Source organism: Pristiophorus japonicus, chromosome 15, assembly GCF_044704955.1.
Source record: "Pristiophorus japonicus isolate sPriJap1 chromosome 15, sPriJap1.hap1, whole genome shotgun sequence".
Lineage (NCBI taxonomy): Eukaryota > Metazoa > Chordata > Chondrichthyes > Pristiophoridae > Pristiophorus > Pristiophorus japonicus.
The window spans coordinates 128,635,546-128,650,299 of record NC_091991.1 but is presented as its reverse complement, the minus strand read 5'-3'; the positions used below and the strand labels follow the sequence as shown (position 1 = coordinate 128,650,299).

Genomic DNA, 14,754 nt, shown 5'->3' with positions numbered 1-14,754 from the left:
ACACTCTTCCTGCATCTAATCTGTCCAGTCCCATCAGAATTTTACATGTTTCTATGAGATCCCCTCTCATTCTTCTAAATTCCAGTGTATATAGGCCCAGTCGATCCAGTTTCTCCTCGTATGTCAGTCCCGCCATCCCAGGAATCAGTCTGGTGAACCTTCGCTCAATAGCAAGAAAGTCCTTCCTCTGATTAGGAGACCAAAACTGATCACACTATTCCAGGTGAGGCCTCACCAAGGCACTGTACAAATGCATTAAGACCTCCCTGCTCCTATACGCAAATCCCCTAGCTATGAAGGCCAACATGCCATTTGCCTTCTTCACCGCCTGCACTACCTGCATGCCAACTTTCAATGTACCATGACACCCAGGTCTTGTTGCTCCTCCCCTTTTCCTAATCTGCCGCCATTCAGATAATAATCTACCTTCATGTTTTTGCCCTCTAAGTGGATAACATCACATTTATCCACATTATACTGCATCTGCCATGCATTTGCCCACTCACCTAACCTGTCCAAGTCACCTTGCAGCCTCTTAGCATCCTCCTCACAGCTCACACCGCCACCCAGGTTAGTGTCATCTGCAAACTTGGAGATATTACACTCAATTCCTTCATCTAAATCATTGATGTATATTGTAAATAGCTGGGGTCCCAGCACTGAACCTTGCAGTACCCCACTAGTCACTGCCTGCCATTCTGAGAAGGACCCATTTTTCCCTACTCTCTGCTTCCTGTCTGCCAACCAATTCTCTATCCACGTCCATACATTACCCCCAAAACCATGTGCTTTAATTTTGCACACTAATCTCTTGTGTGGGACCTTGTCAAAAGCCTTTTGAAAGTACAAATACACTACATCCACTGGTTCTCTCATGTCCACTTTACTAGTTACATCCTCAAAAAATTCTAGAAGATTTGTCAAGCATGATTTCCCTTTCATAAATCCATGCTGACTTGGACCGATCCTGTCACTGTTTTCCAAATGCACTGCAATTTCATCTTTAATAATTGATTCCAACGTTTTCCCCACTACTGATGTCAGGCTAACCGGTCTATAATTCCCCGATTTCTCTCTCCATTTTAAAAACGTAGTGTTACATTAGCTACTCTCCAATCCATAGGAACTGATCTAGAGTCGATAGACTGTTGGAAAATGATCACCACTGCATCCACTATTTCTAGGGCCACTTCCTTAAGTACTCTGGGATGTAGCCTATCTGGCCCTAGGGATTTATCGGCCTTCAATCCCATCAATTTCCCTAACACAATTTCCTGACTAATAAGGATTTCCTTCAGTTCCTCCTTCTTGCTCGACCCTCGGTCCCCGAGTATTTCCGGAAGGTTATATGTGTCTTCCTTCGTGAAGACAGAACCAAAGTATTTGTTAAATTGGTCTGCCGTTTCTTTGTTCCCCATTATAAATTCACCTGATTCTGACTGCAAGGGACCTACATTTGTCTTCACTAATCTTTTTCTCTTCACATATCTATAGAAGCTTTTGCAGTCAGTTTTTTATGTTCCCAGTAAACTTCCTCTCATACTCTATGCTCCTCTGCTGAATTCTAAATTTCTCCCAGTCCTCAGGTTTGCTGCTTTTTCTGGCTAATTTATATGCCTCTTGGATTTAACACTATCCCTAATTTCCCTTGTTAGCCATGGTTGAGCCACCTTCCCCATTTTATTTTTACTCCAAACAGGGATGTACAATTGTTAAAGTTCATCCATGTGATCTTTAAATGTTTGCCATTGCCTATCCACCGTCAACCCTTTAAGTATCATTCGCCAGTCTATTCTAGCCAATTCACGCCTCAAACCATCGATGTTACCTTTCCTTAAGTTCAGGACCCTAGCCTCTGAATTAACTCTGTCACTCTCCATCTGAATGAAGATTTCCACCATATTATGGTCACTCTTCCCCAAGGGGCCTCGCACAACAAGATTGCTAATTAGTCCTTTCTCATTACACATCACCCAGTCGAGGATGGCCAGCCCTCGAGTTGGTTCCTCGACATATTGGTCTAGAAAACCATCCCTAATGCACTCCAGGAAATCCTCCTCCACCGTATTGCTACCAATTTGGTTAGCCCAATCTATATGTAGATTAAAGTCGCCCATGATAACTACTGTACCTTTATTGCATGCATCCCTAATTTCTTGTTGAATACCACTGAATGTTGAGTTCCCAGCCTTGGTCACCCTGAAGCCATGTCTCCGTAACCCCAATCATATCATATTCGTTAATAACTGCCTGCGCAGTTAATTCGTCCACCTTATTACGAATACTCCTCGCATTGAAGCACAGAGACATCAGGCTTGTCTTTTTAACACATTTGGTCCTTTTTAGAATTTTGCTGTAATGTGGCCCTTTTTGATTTTTGTCTTGTGTTTCTCTGCCCTCCACTTCTACTTTTCTTCTTTCTATGTTTTGCTTCTGCCCCCATTTTACTTCATTCTGTCTCCCTGCATAGGTTCCCATCCCTCTGCCATATTAGTTTAACCCCTCCCCAACAGCTCTAGCAAACACTCCCCCTAGTGGTTTGGTTCCGGTCCTGCCCAGGTGCAGATCGTCCGGTTTATACTTGTCCCACCTCCTCCAGAACCGGTTCCAATGTCCCAGGAATTTGAATCCTTCCCTCCTCCACCACTCCTCAAGCCAGGTATTCATCTGAGCTATCCTGCGATTCCTACTCTGACTAGCATGTGGCACTGGTAGCAATCCTGAGATTACTACCTTTTGAGGTCCGACTTTTTAATTTAACTCCTAGCTCCCTAAACTCAGCTTGTAGGATCTCATCCCGTTTTTTACCTATATCGTTGGTACCTATATGTACCACGACAGCTGGCTGTTCACCCTCCAGAATGCGCTGCAGCCGCTCCGAGACACCCTTGACCCTTGCACCAGGGAGGCAACATATCATCCTGGAGTCTCGTTTGCGGCAGCAGAAACACCTATCTATTCCCCCTACAATACAATCCCCTATCACTGTAGCTCTCCCACTCTTTTTCCTGCCCTCCTGTGCAGCAGAGCCACCCCTGGTGCCATGGACTTGGCTGCTGCTGTCTTCCCCTACTGAGTCATCTTCCCCAACAATACCAAAGGTGGTGTATCTGTTTTGGAGGGAGATGCCCGCAGGGGACCCTTGCACTACCTTCCTTCCACTGCTCTTCCTGATGGTCACCATTCCCTATCTGCCTGTGTAACCTTTACCTGCGATGTGACCAACTCACTAAACGTGCTATTCACGACATTTTCAGCATCGCAGATGCTCCAGAGTGAATCCATGCGCAGCTCCAGTGCCGCAATGCGGTCTGTCAGGAGCTGCAGCTGGATACACTTCCTGCACATGTTGTTGTCAGAGACACTGGAAGCGTCCCTGACTTCCCACGTAGCACAGGAGGAGCATGATACGGGTCTGTGCTCTCCTGCCATGACTTAACCCTTATATTACTTAATTTGGCAACAATGACAAGGTTTTTTACTGCTAAGAACTAATAAGGTGCCACATAAAAGGTTACTGCACAAGATAAAAATTCACTGGGTTGGGGGTAATATATTAGCATGGATAGAGGATTGGCTAACTAACAGAAAACAGAGTCAGGATAAATGGGTCATTTTCCATTTGGCAAACGGGAACTAGTGGGGTGCCGCAGGGATCGGTGCTGGGTCGCAACTATTTACAATCTATATTAATGACTTGGATGAAGGGACCAAGTGTAATGTTGCCAAGTTTGCTGATGATCCAAAAGATGGATGGGAAAGTAAATTGTGAGGAGGACACAATCTGCAAAGAGATATAGACAGGCTAAGTGAGTGGGCAAAAATTTGACAGATGGAAAATGTGAGGTTATCCACTTTGGCAGGCAAAATAGAAAAGCAAATTATAATTTAAATGGAGAAAAATTGCAAAGTGCTGCAGTACAGAGGGATCTGGGGGTCCTTGTGCATGATTCAATCATTCATAGGTAGTCCCTCGGAAGCGAGGAAGACTTGCTTCCACTCTTGGAATGAGTCCTTAGGTGGCTGAACAGTCCAATACGAGAGCCACCGTCCCTGCCACAGGTGGGACAGACAGTTGTTGAGGGTAAGGGAGGGTGGGACAGGTTTGCCACACATTTTTTCCGCTGCCTGCGATTATTTTCTACATGCACTCAGCAATGAGACTCCAGGCACTCAGCGCCCTCGCGGATGCACTTCCTCCACTTAGGGCGGTCTTTGGCCAGGGACTCCCAGGTGTCGATGGGGATGTTGCACTTTATCAGGGAGGCTTTGAGGCTGTCCTTGTAACGTTTCCATTGCCCACCTTTGGCTCGTTTGCCATGAAGGAGTTCCAAATAAAGCGCTTGCATTAGGAGTCTCGTGTCTGGCATGCGGATAATGTAGCCTGCCTAGCGGAGCTGATCAAGTGTGGTCAGTGCTTCAATGCTGGGGATGTTGGCCTGGTTGAGGACGTTAATGTTGGTGCGTCTGTCCTCCCAGGGGATTTGCAGGATCTTGAGGAGGCTTCGTTGATGGTATTTCTCCAGCGACTTGAGGGGTCTACTGTACATGGTCCATGTCTCTGAGCCGTACAGGAGGGTGGGTATTACTACAGCCCTGCAGACCATGAGCTTGGTGATAGATTTGAGGGCTTGGTCCTTGAACACTCTTTTCCTCAGGCGGCCGAAGGCTCCACTGGCACACTGAAGACAGTGTTGAATCTCCTCATCAATGTCTGCTTTTGTTGATAAGAGGCTTCCGAAGTATGGGAAATGGTCCATGTTGTCCAGGGCCATGCCGTAGATCTTGATGACTGGAGAACAATGCTGTGTGGCGAGGACAGGCTGGTGGAGGACCTTTGTCTCACGGATGTTTCCTGGGATGGCATGACTGACATATGAAGGAAGACTGAATCGACTAGGCTTATAGTCATTGGAATTTAGAAGAATGAGAGGGGATCTCATAGAAACATATAAAATTCTGACGGGATTAGACAGTTAGATGCAGGAAGAATGTTCCCGATGTTGGGGAAGTCCAGAACCAGGGGTCACAGTCTAAGGATAAGGGGTAAGCCATTTAGGACCAAGATGAGGAGAAACTTCTTCGCTCAGAGTTGTTAACCTGTGGAATTCTCTACCACAGAAAGTTGTTGAGGCCAGTTCATTAGATATATTCAAAAGGAGTTAGATGTGGCCCTTACGCCCAAAGGGATCAAGGGGTATGGAGAGAAAGCAGGAATGGGGTACTAAAGTTGCATGATCAGCCATGATCATATTGAATAGTGGTGCAGGCTCGGTGTACAGTTTTGGTCTCTATATTTAAGGAAGGGATATACTTGCATTGGAGACTGTTCAGAGAAGGTTCACTAGGTTGATTCCGGAGATGAGGGGTTGACTTATGAAGATAAGTTGGGCCTATACTCATTAGAGTTCAGAAGAATGAGAGATGATCTTATTGAAACATATAAGATAATGAGGGGGCTTGACCAGGTGGATGCAGAGAGGATATTTCCACTCAGAGGAAACTAAAACTAGGGGACATAGTCTCAGAATAAGCGGCTGCTGATTTAAAACTGAGATGAGAAGGAATTTCTTCTGAGGGTTTTAAATCTATGGAATTATCTGCCCCAGAGAGCTGTGGAGGCTGGGTCATTGAATATATTTAAGACGGAGACAGATTTTTGAGCGATAAGGGAGTAAAGGTTATGGGGAGTGGGCAGGGAAGTCGAGCTGTGTCCATGATCAGATCAGCCATGCTCTTAATAAACGTCAGAGCAGGCTCGAGGGGCCAGGTGGCCTACTCCTGCTCCTATTTCTTATGTTCTTAAGGAGTGGGGGAGAGATGGATACTGGGGAAAGGGGGATCCGGAGGAAGAGAGGCAGGTGAGCTCGGGATTGGGGAAGAGGGAGACTGGGGATTGGAGGCTCGGGGAAGAGAGAGAGACAGTAATGGGGGAGACTGGGGAATGGAAGCTCGGGGGAGACTGGGGAATAGGGGTTCTGGGGAGAGGGGGAGTCAGGAATGGCGAGGCGGGGGGGTGGGAAAGAGAGGGGAAATGGGGGGTCGGGGAGGGTGGTGGGGGGGAAGAGAGGGTGACTGGGGATTGGAGGGGGGTGGCGGGAAGAGAGAGAGGGAGACTGGGGAATGGAGGCCTGAGAGAGAGAGAGACTGAGCAATGGGGCTTGGGGGAGCAGAGAAGGAGACTGAGGAATGGAAGCTCAGGGAGCGGGAGTTGGGGAGAGAGGCAGCCTGGAGGACAAGGGTCAGGGAGAGAGGGAGACTGGTTAATCGAGATCTGTGATCGAGACTGGGTGGTGTGGAAGAGAGGCAGCCTGGGGAATGGGGGTCAGGGAGAGAGGGAGTTTGCGTAATGGGGCCATGGGAGGTGGGAACGAAGGAAATAATGGGCGTGGGGGCCAGGAGTTGGGATTTTTGGAGGGGAGGGAGACAGCAGAATAGGGGTCGGGGAATTGGGGAGACTGGGGAATGTGGGTTGGGAGAATGGGATTTGGGTGATTGGGAGTGGAAGACTGGAGAAAGAGAGGTGATCAAGACTGCAGGAATATCTCCTACCAGAGTAGGCAACCCTAAATACAATGGACAATATTTTGTCACTGTATCTCTGCAATTTCTGCTATTAGTGCTGCAACAGTTGAGTGTATTACTGTTTTAAGTTATGTACCTTATTCTATAAGGGTTCAAAACCCTTGATCACTAAATTAAAGTAGTATGATTGACTAATTGAATATTACAAGCTAACTGTTTTGTGCTTTACATACAGTGAAAAATGTATTTGCCTTAAATTAACTTAGCTATGTGGAGGTGGCCATATTAAAATGTAATACTTTCCTTTCTAAAACGTAAGTATGCTGGGATGTCTATTCTCATTTCCTGATTTTTTTTTTACATATTTAGTACATATCTAAATCACAAGTGGATCTTACTTTGTACAAGACCAATTAAACTTATCAACCTGATGCGATGAAAATTTGTATTGACATTTTTCAATTAGTTTAGTTTGAATGTTAAAGGTGAATACGTCTATCAAGTGATGTGATATCCAGTTTAAAAAATTTTTTTTTTTAAGTGGTATCTCTGAGACTCTTCCTCGGTTGACATCTATGATCAGGGGCATTGGTGATCCATTAGTTGCTGTTTATGCAAGAGCATATCTTTGCAGGGTAAGTTTAAAATGTCCTTTTCAACTTTTCGGATTATATAAAAGTGACCTTTCTGGTTAGTTTATACGTACCTCACAACTTTTGCATAGTAAAATTGGTTCTACATTATCCTCATGTTCATCCTTTTTTTTTTCCTTTCTCCAACAGGTTGGAGTGGAAGTGGCACCACATTTGAAAGACAACTTAAATAAGAATTTTTTTGATTTCCTCTCCACATTTAAACAAGTATGAAATTAGTTTAGTTTATTATTGATTTAGGAAATTATTCTACTTTTTTGCATTCATTCCTCAGCCCTGTACAAGATGCAGTATGACCACAAATCTCTGAAACCCCTACCAGTATCAACATTTGAATCTGAGTTGACTGTTTTACAGTGCAGCCCAGTTTACTCTATTCTTCATCACTGTGTATTTTTTTTAAGTCCAAATTCTAAAATTGGACATTCTGCATCGCACCATATAATAAACTATCCTGATCAAATAACAAATTGTACCAATTCCCATGAGCAGAGCCACAGGAGCTTAATGAGTAAAATATTAAAAATCTCATGTCTGCACGCACTTATTGTAAACCTTTTCCATTATCAAATGAGATATTGCTATGCCCACATTTAGAATGAAGCTGCCTATGTAAGTCTTGTCCGTCTGTAATTCTACCTGCCTCCCTCCCCCTCCAAGTGGAAGTTCTGCAGTGCCACCTCTGGCAGGGTGGTCTAATTACGGTGAAACAAGTTAACACACACAGTTTTCATTATAAATGTGAGCAGAGTGATTTATAATGGTAGTAAAAAAAAGTATGACTTTAAAATGGTAACTAAATTACGTTTGTGCAGACTGTTCCAATTATCTCCTAATCCCACTTCACTTTGGTCTTGACTACACAGTGTGCCAAGCCCCGGGAGATTTGAGTGTATTTTCTGATTAGAAATTGGTTGGGAAATGTTTTAAAAGAAATCATAGACTGCGTTGCTATGGGATGTTGAGCACAATTTGAAACCCAACGAGACCTGGCAACCTTAATATCCTTTACAATGTGCTAGTTTTGTAATCAGATCATACTTGTTACTTTTACATATATAGATTTGACCTGATTTTAACACCAGTGAAAGATCATGTCTTTGACTTGTTAAACATGTTATGCTTCAGGTTTATTAAAGTATTTGCACTGCACCTACTGACACAGTGCTATCAGCATTGCAGGAGCAACATTAGTTGAGAATTGTGATTACATTGCCTGGTGACTGCACTGTGGAATGGGGTGACTGACCTATGCACAAAGCTCTGCTTACTGGCCTCTGACAACCACAGTGATCGTTCATGATTGGCTAAAACTACCATGAAGTCTGCTCATCTTAAATCATAGAATGGAGGTGCAAGGGGTTCCTTGTTTTCAAATAACTTTTATAAAATTATTTGAAGGCAAACATGGCACTTTCAGTATTTATACTGCCACGAGTGAAACGTCACCTTGTGGAGATATTCTTGCTGTTACTGATACTGGAACTGGGAATGTTACGTAGGAACAGGATTAGGTCATTCAGCCGCTCAAGCCTGAGCCGCCATTCAATTAGATCATGGCTGATCTGTACCTCAAATTCATTTACCAGCTTTTGATCCATATCCCTCGATATCCTCTCCTAAGGAAATTCTATCAATCACAGTTTTGAAGCTTGTCTGGTTGTTGTAGACTAAACCCGTGGCACCTAAAGACCCAGAGTAGCAGGGGAAGGAGGACCTTGTTCTTATCCATGTTCTTGTGTGATCTGTGCCTGCAGGGAGGCCATGAGTTCTGAGACAATATTTTTGTGACTTGTGTATTATCCCTTCTCGGCCTCTCTGCAGTCACCAATACAGTCAAGCGCACTTTCTTCTTCTAATGCCCCGTCTGTGTTGTTCAACTCTGTGGGACTCCCCTTGCTTGGTTCTGCTCTTGCCTAGCAATTGTAGCCAGAACAGCTGTAGCGTAGCTTCCCTTCCAAACCCTGCACTGTTACTTCTGGAGTCCCCCAAAAAACGACCATTGGCCCCTTCTTCATCTACATGGGGTCAGTTTCCATGTGTAGGCTGAGGACACCTGCTCTTCACCCATGTTTTGTCCTGTGGAATTATTTTCACAGGTTCTTTTTTGCCCTGTTTGCAACACTGGGTATACTTTTTACTTGGCAACATGTTTAAGGTTCCACTCTCTCCTACCCTCAGTCGAGATTCTGATCTGCTTTTTGGGGGTAAATCCCCTGTTGAAATGTAAACAGAGGGATGGTATTCGTATTCATCTGATCGCTACCCCTCTGCCTGCTCTTTTATGGATAGAGGTTATTATGTTCATGGCTTTGATTTAGGCCTGCTGGTCCCTATCCATTAATCCCTGCATGTTCCAGTGCCTGAAGCACTTTGTTCGCATTTAATATCCTCCCTCCACCCCTTTCCCAGACAACATTGGGGTTATGTATTTTGGAATATAATATATCTAGAAATGATAGAGAAGCATGAAGGGGATAGTGGAAAAAAGGGACTTGATTTACATTAAGATAAAAATAGAATCCATATGGATTGAGATAATGGATAAGAAGGGATTGCTAACGCTAATATGGGTATTCTACAGACCTAACCGTGGAAGGAAAGTGGAGGAGGAAACATGTAAGCAAATCTATGAAATGAGAAAAAGGTATAGAATAATAATCATGGGAGATTTCAACTACCCCCAAATAAACTGGAAAGAGGTAAGGGAATGGAGTTTTTACAGTGTGTTCAGTATTTTTTTCTAGTAATGGAACATTACTAGAGCAGATAAGAGAAATAAACGTCGGGGGGACTGCTGGGCAATGTCGATCACAACATAATGAGGTTTAAAATAAGATAAAGGCCAAAATAATCGATTGGGAATAAAACTAATATTATGGGGACGAGAATGGAACTACGAAAGTTAAACTGGAATGTGTTTTTGACTGAGAAAATATTTAAAAAGGTGATCCAACAGTTCAGGAGAAATATATTCCACTAAAAAAACAAAAATAAACTAACCAATAATGATACACCATAGAAATAGAGATGAGGGTAAAATTTTAAAGTAAAGAAAAATGCATACACTAAGTACATAGACAATAACAGAATACAACGCAGTTGGGAAAATAAAATAAAAAATTGGGAATGCAAAGAGGAACTACGAGATTAAATTATCAAGGAATATAACAAGGAATAGTAAAGTAGTCTCAGACACATAAATATCAAAAGCAGGATAGGGATATGGCCTCTAAGGGATACATGAGAGAAACTCAGAGGTAATAACAGTGAAATGGCAGAAATATTGAGTGTTACTTTGCCTCCATATTTACCAGGGAGACTAACTGGGTGGACAGGAGGAGATAATTGCTAAACTAATTAAACTTAGAGAGGATCAAACTCTTGATCCAGATGGATTACATCCATGGGGGAAGAGATAACAGAGGCAATGTCCTCTCAATGTTTGATTAGTTTACCAATTATCTCTCCCTTTCTATCTTCAATTGCATTATATAGTTTTTGATCTCTTCTAATGTCATGTCCATCCTATCTACTTACTGACAGTGAATGCGATTTCTATATTTAAAAAGGAGATAGAACAAGTCCAGAGAAGTATAGACCAGTTACCTTAATGTCAGTGGTAGAAAAGATAATGGAATCTTTACTCAAAGATGTAATAGCAAAGCATCTAGAAACCGAAAATACTAGAGTAGTCAGCACGGATTTCAAAAGGAGTCAAATTTGACCAACCTTATTGAATTCTTTGAAGAAGTAACAGAGTAGACAAGGTTAATGCAGTAGATACACTACATTTGGATTTTCAAAAGATCTTCATTTAAGGTACCACATAGTATACCCATGACTACGGTCAGAGCATGTGGAGTCGGAACAAGTAGCAGAATGGATAGCAAACTGGCTACAAAACAGAAAACCGAGTAGGGACTGAGGGTAGTTACTCAGATTGGCAAAAGATGGGAAATGGTGTTCCACATGGATTGGTGCTGGGACCACTGCTACTGTTCATTTACATAAATGTGTTGGACTCTGGAATCGGAAGTACAATTTCAAAATTTGAAGATGACACCAAATTGGAGGGAGTCTGGGTGAGTTGTAGTTAATACTGCAGAAGATTGACCAAATACAGGAAGACAGTAATAAACTTGCATTAATGGCCAAGTAATTGGAAAATTAATTTCAATATAGATCAGTGTGAGGTGGTGCATTTTGGTAGGAATAATGAGGCCACGTGCTCCTTGAAAAATAAGAGTCTAAATAAAGTAGAAGAACAAAGGGATCTAGAGGTGCAGATACACACATCGATAAAAGTAGCAACGCAGATTAATAAAAGCATTTTTTTTAAAAAAAGCAAACCAAGCACTGGGGTTCATTTCTCAAAGGATAGAATTGAAAAGCACAGCAGTTACGTTAAACTTACAGAACCTTGGTTTGACTACACTTCGCGTACTTGCACAGAGATTAGAGAAGATGCAAAAAAGATTCACAAGGCTGATACCAGAACTGCGAGGTTATGCCGATCAGGAAACATTGAACAGGTTGGAGCTCTTTTCTCTGGAAAAGAGAAGGCTGAAGGGTCTTTAAGATTATAAAAGGGTAGACCGAGAGAGAGAGAGAGAGAGAGAGAGTGGTTACAATATGGAATTTGCTATCCGAAGTAGTTGAGGCAAATGGCTTCGATGCATTTAAGGGGAAGCTAGATAGGCACATGAGAAAGAAATCATAAGAACATAAGAAATAGGAACAGGAGTAGGCCATACGGACCCTCGAGCCTGCTCCGCCTTTCAATAAGATCATGGCTGATCTGATCATGGACTCTGCTCCACTTCCCCACCCGCTCCCCATAACCCCTTATCCCCTTATCGTTTAAGAAACACTCTATTTCTATCTTAAATTTATTCAATGTCCCAGCATCCACAGCAATCTGAAGCAGTGAATTCCACAGATTTACAACCCTCTGAAAGAAGAAATTTCTCATCTCTGTTTTAAATGGGCGGCCTCTTATTCTAAGATCGTACCCTCTAGTTCTAGTCTCCCCATCAATGGAAACATCCTCTCTGCATCCACCTGGGTCAAGCCCCCTCATAATCTTATACATTTTGATAAGATCACACCTCATTCTTCTGAATTCCAATGAGTAGAGGCCCAAAATGTTTAACCTTTCCTCCTAAGTCAACCCCCTCATCCCTGGAATCAACCTAGTGAACCTTCTCTGAACTGCCTCTAAAGCAAGTATTTCCTTTCGTAAATATGGAAACCAAAACTGCACGCAGTATTCCAGATATGGCCTCACCAATGCCTTGTATAGCTGTAGCAAGACTTCCCTGCTTTTATACTCCATCCCCTTTGTAATAAAGGCCAAGATACCATTGGCCTTCCTGATCACTTGCTGTACCTGCATACTATTTTGTGTTTCATGCACAAGTACCCCCCAGTCCCGCTGTACTACGGCACTTTGCAATCTTTCTCCATTTAAATAATAACTTGCTCTTGATTTTTTTTTTCTGCCAAAATGCATGACCTCACACTTTCCAAGATTATACTCCATCTGCCAAATTTTTGCCCACTCACTTAGCCTGTCTATGTCCTTTTGCAGATTTTTTTGTGTCCTCCTCACACATTGCTTTTCCTCCCTTCTTTGTATCGTCAGCAAACTTGGCTACGTTAAATTCCGTCCCTTCTTCCAATTCGTTAATAGAGATTGTAAATAGTTGGGGTCCCAGCACTGATCCCTGCGGCACCCCACTAGTTACTGGTTGCCAACCAGAGAATGACCCATTTATCCCTACTCTTTGTTTTCTGTTAGTTAGCCAATCCTCTATCCATGCTAATATATTACCCCCAACCCCGCGAACCTTTATGGAAGTATATGCTGATGGGATTTGATGAAGGTGGGTGGCAGGAGGCTCATGTGGAGTCTATAAATACTACCCTGGACCAGTTGGGCCGAATTGCTGTTTTCTGTGCTGTACGTTCTACACAATTACAATGCTTGGGTCACACTTGGTATTGCACACCTGTCAAACAAAAGCTACTTGTTTAATTATAACTCAAAGCCTGATGTTTACTTTTTGCTTCTTTGCTCTGGACACTGCTGTCTGGGCATTCTGTGTTTTTGTAGGCTTGGGAGAGGTTATTTATTGGTTGTGATGGCTGTCTGAGCCTGGATGTTTCTTGGGTGGTTGTTCTGTCACCTGCGGGGAGGTGGGGGGTAGGGGAGCAGGGTGTCGGTGCTTGTTGTCTGGATGTTGGGATCACTAGGTTAGGTTGGCCATTGGTGGGTGTATGGTCTACACAATGGTCTTGTGTCTGCTGTGTCTTCCCTCTTGCCATTTCAAAATGGTGAGAGGGTGGGAGTTTCCTGATAGAGGGACTGGTATGTTTCTGTTCTGTATGAAACTAGAATATTTTTGGGGTTTTCAAGAGGTTTGTGCCAGAATTTGGAGCCTAGTGAAGTGTGTCTTCCTCTGTCTGATGCCTTAGTTGTGGAGATCAAGTATCAAGCTTTTGAGTTTCTATAGGGACTCGGACAATTTTAGAAGTATAATACATCTTTGGCCCTGCTTTGGGACTTCGTATGAAAATGAAGGAGTTACAAATATGACCAGGGCTCTGACAGTGTGTGTTCATTGGCATGGAGCCTAATGATTTGGGGATATATTCTAGCTTCTCGTCTGCCGTATTTTCCAGGTCTAGGAAAGATTCCATGGGTCTCTTGGATAAAGGCGATTGGTCTGTTTCTCTCCAGACCTTTGCGTTACGAAAGCTCCAGGTATTGTTGTGATCTTCCTGGTAGCCAAGGTGACTTAATTTTATGCCTATTTACAGATCCCTTCCCATAGGCCATTTGGGCTTGCAGCGCTGCTGCCTTTTCATTCCTTCAAGGATGATGGTCTTTAATTCCATTATCCAGTGTTCTGTCTGAGTTTACGTGATTGAGCTCGAAGAGCTCTTTGCATATGGCTTAGATGATGGACATGACATTTTCATGAAGGCTTTGGACTTCTACCTGTTGAACAGTAGATTATCTGCAATTGTCGTGCTTTAGTCTGAGGTCAGTTTACATGGTTGAGAGCTGTGTTAACACAAGAACATAAGAATTAGGAACAGGAGTACCACCTAGCCCCTCGAGCCTGCTCCGCCATTCAATAAGATCATGGCTGATCTGGTCGTGGACTCAGCTCCACTTACCCGCCCGTAACCCTTAATTCCCTTATTGCTTAAAAATCTATCTATCTTTGACTTGAAAACATTCAATGAGCCAGCCTCAACTGCTTCCTTGGACAGAGAATTCCACAGATTCACAACCCTCTGGGAGAAGAAATTCTTTCTCAACTCGGTTTTAAATTGGCTCCTCCGTATTTTGAGGCTGTGCCCCCTAGTTCTAGTCTCCCCCACCAATGGAAACAACCTCTCTGCCTCTATCTTGTCTATCCCTTTCATGATTTTAAATGTTTCGATAAGATCACCCCTCATCCTTCTGAACTCCAAGGAGTAAAGACCCAGTCTACTCAATCTATCATCATAAGGTAACCCCCTCATTTCTCGAATCAGCCTAGTGAATCGTCTCTGTACCCCT

At 43.2% G+C, this 14,754-nt stretch overlaps 1 protein-coding gene across 1 annotated transcript in view; it reads left to right on the top strand.

Annotated features, from left to right (window-relative positions):
* Positions 1–14,754, top strand: part of vps35l (VPS35 endosomal protein sorting factor like) — a 164,894-nt gene that overhangs the window by 46,863 nt on the left and 103,277 nt on the right. Inside the window, exons 11-13 of the mRNA XM_070900915.1 lie at positions 6,792–6,839; positions 7,067–7,160; positions 7,308–7,385. Of these exons, the coding sequence (XP_070757016.1) occupies positions 6,792–6,839; positions 7,067–7,160; positions 7,308–7,385 (220 nt within the window). The remainder of the gene's footprint in view (positions 1–6,791; positions 6,840–7,066; positions 7,161–7,307; positions 7,386–14,754) is intronic.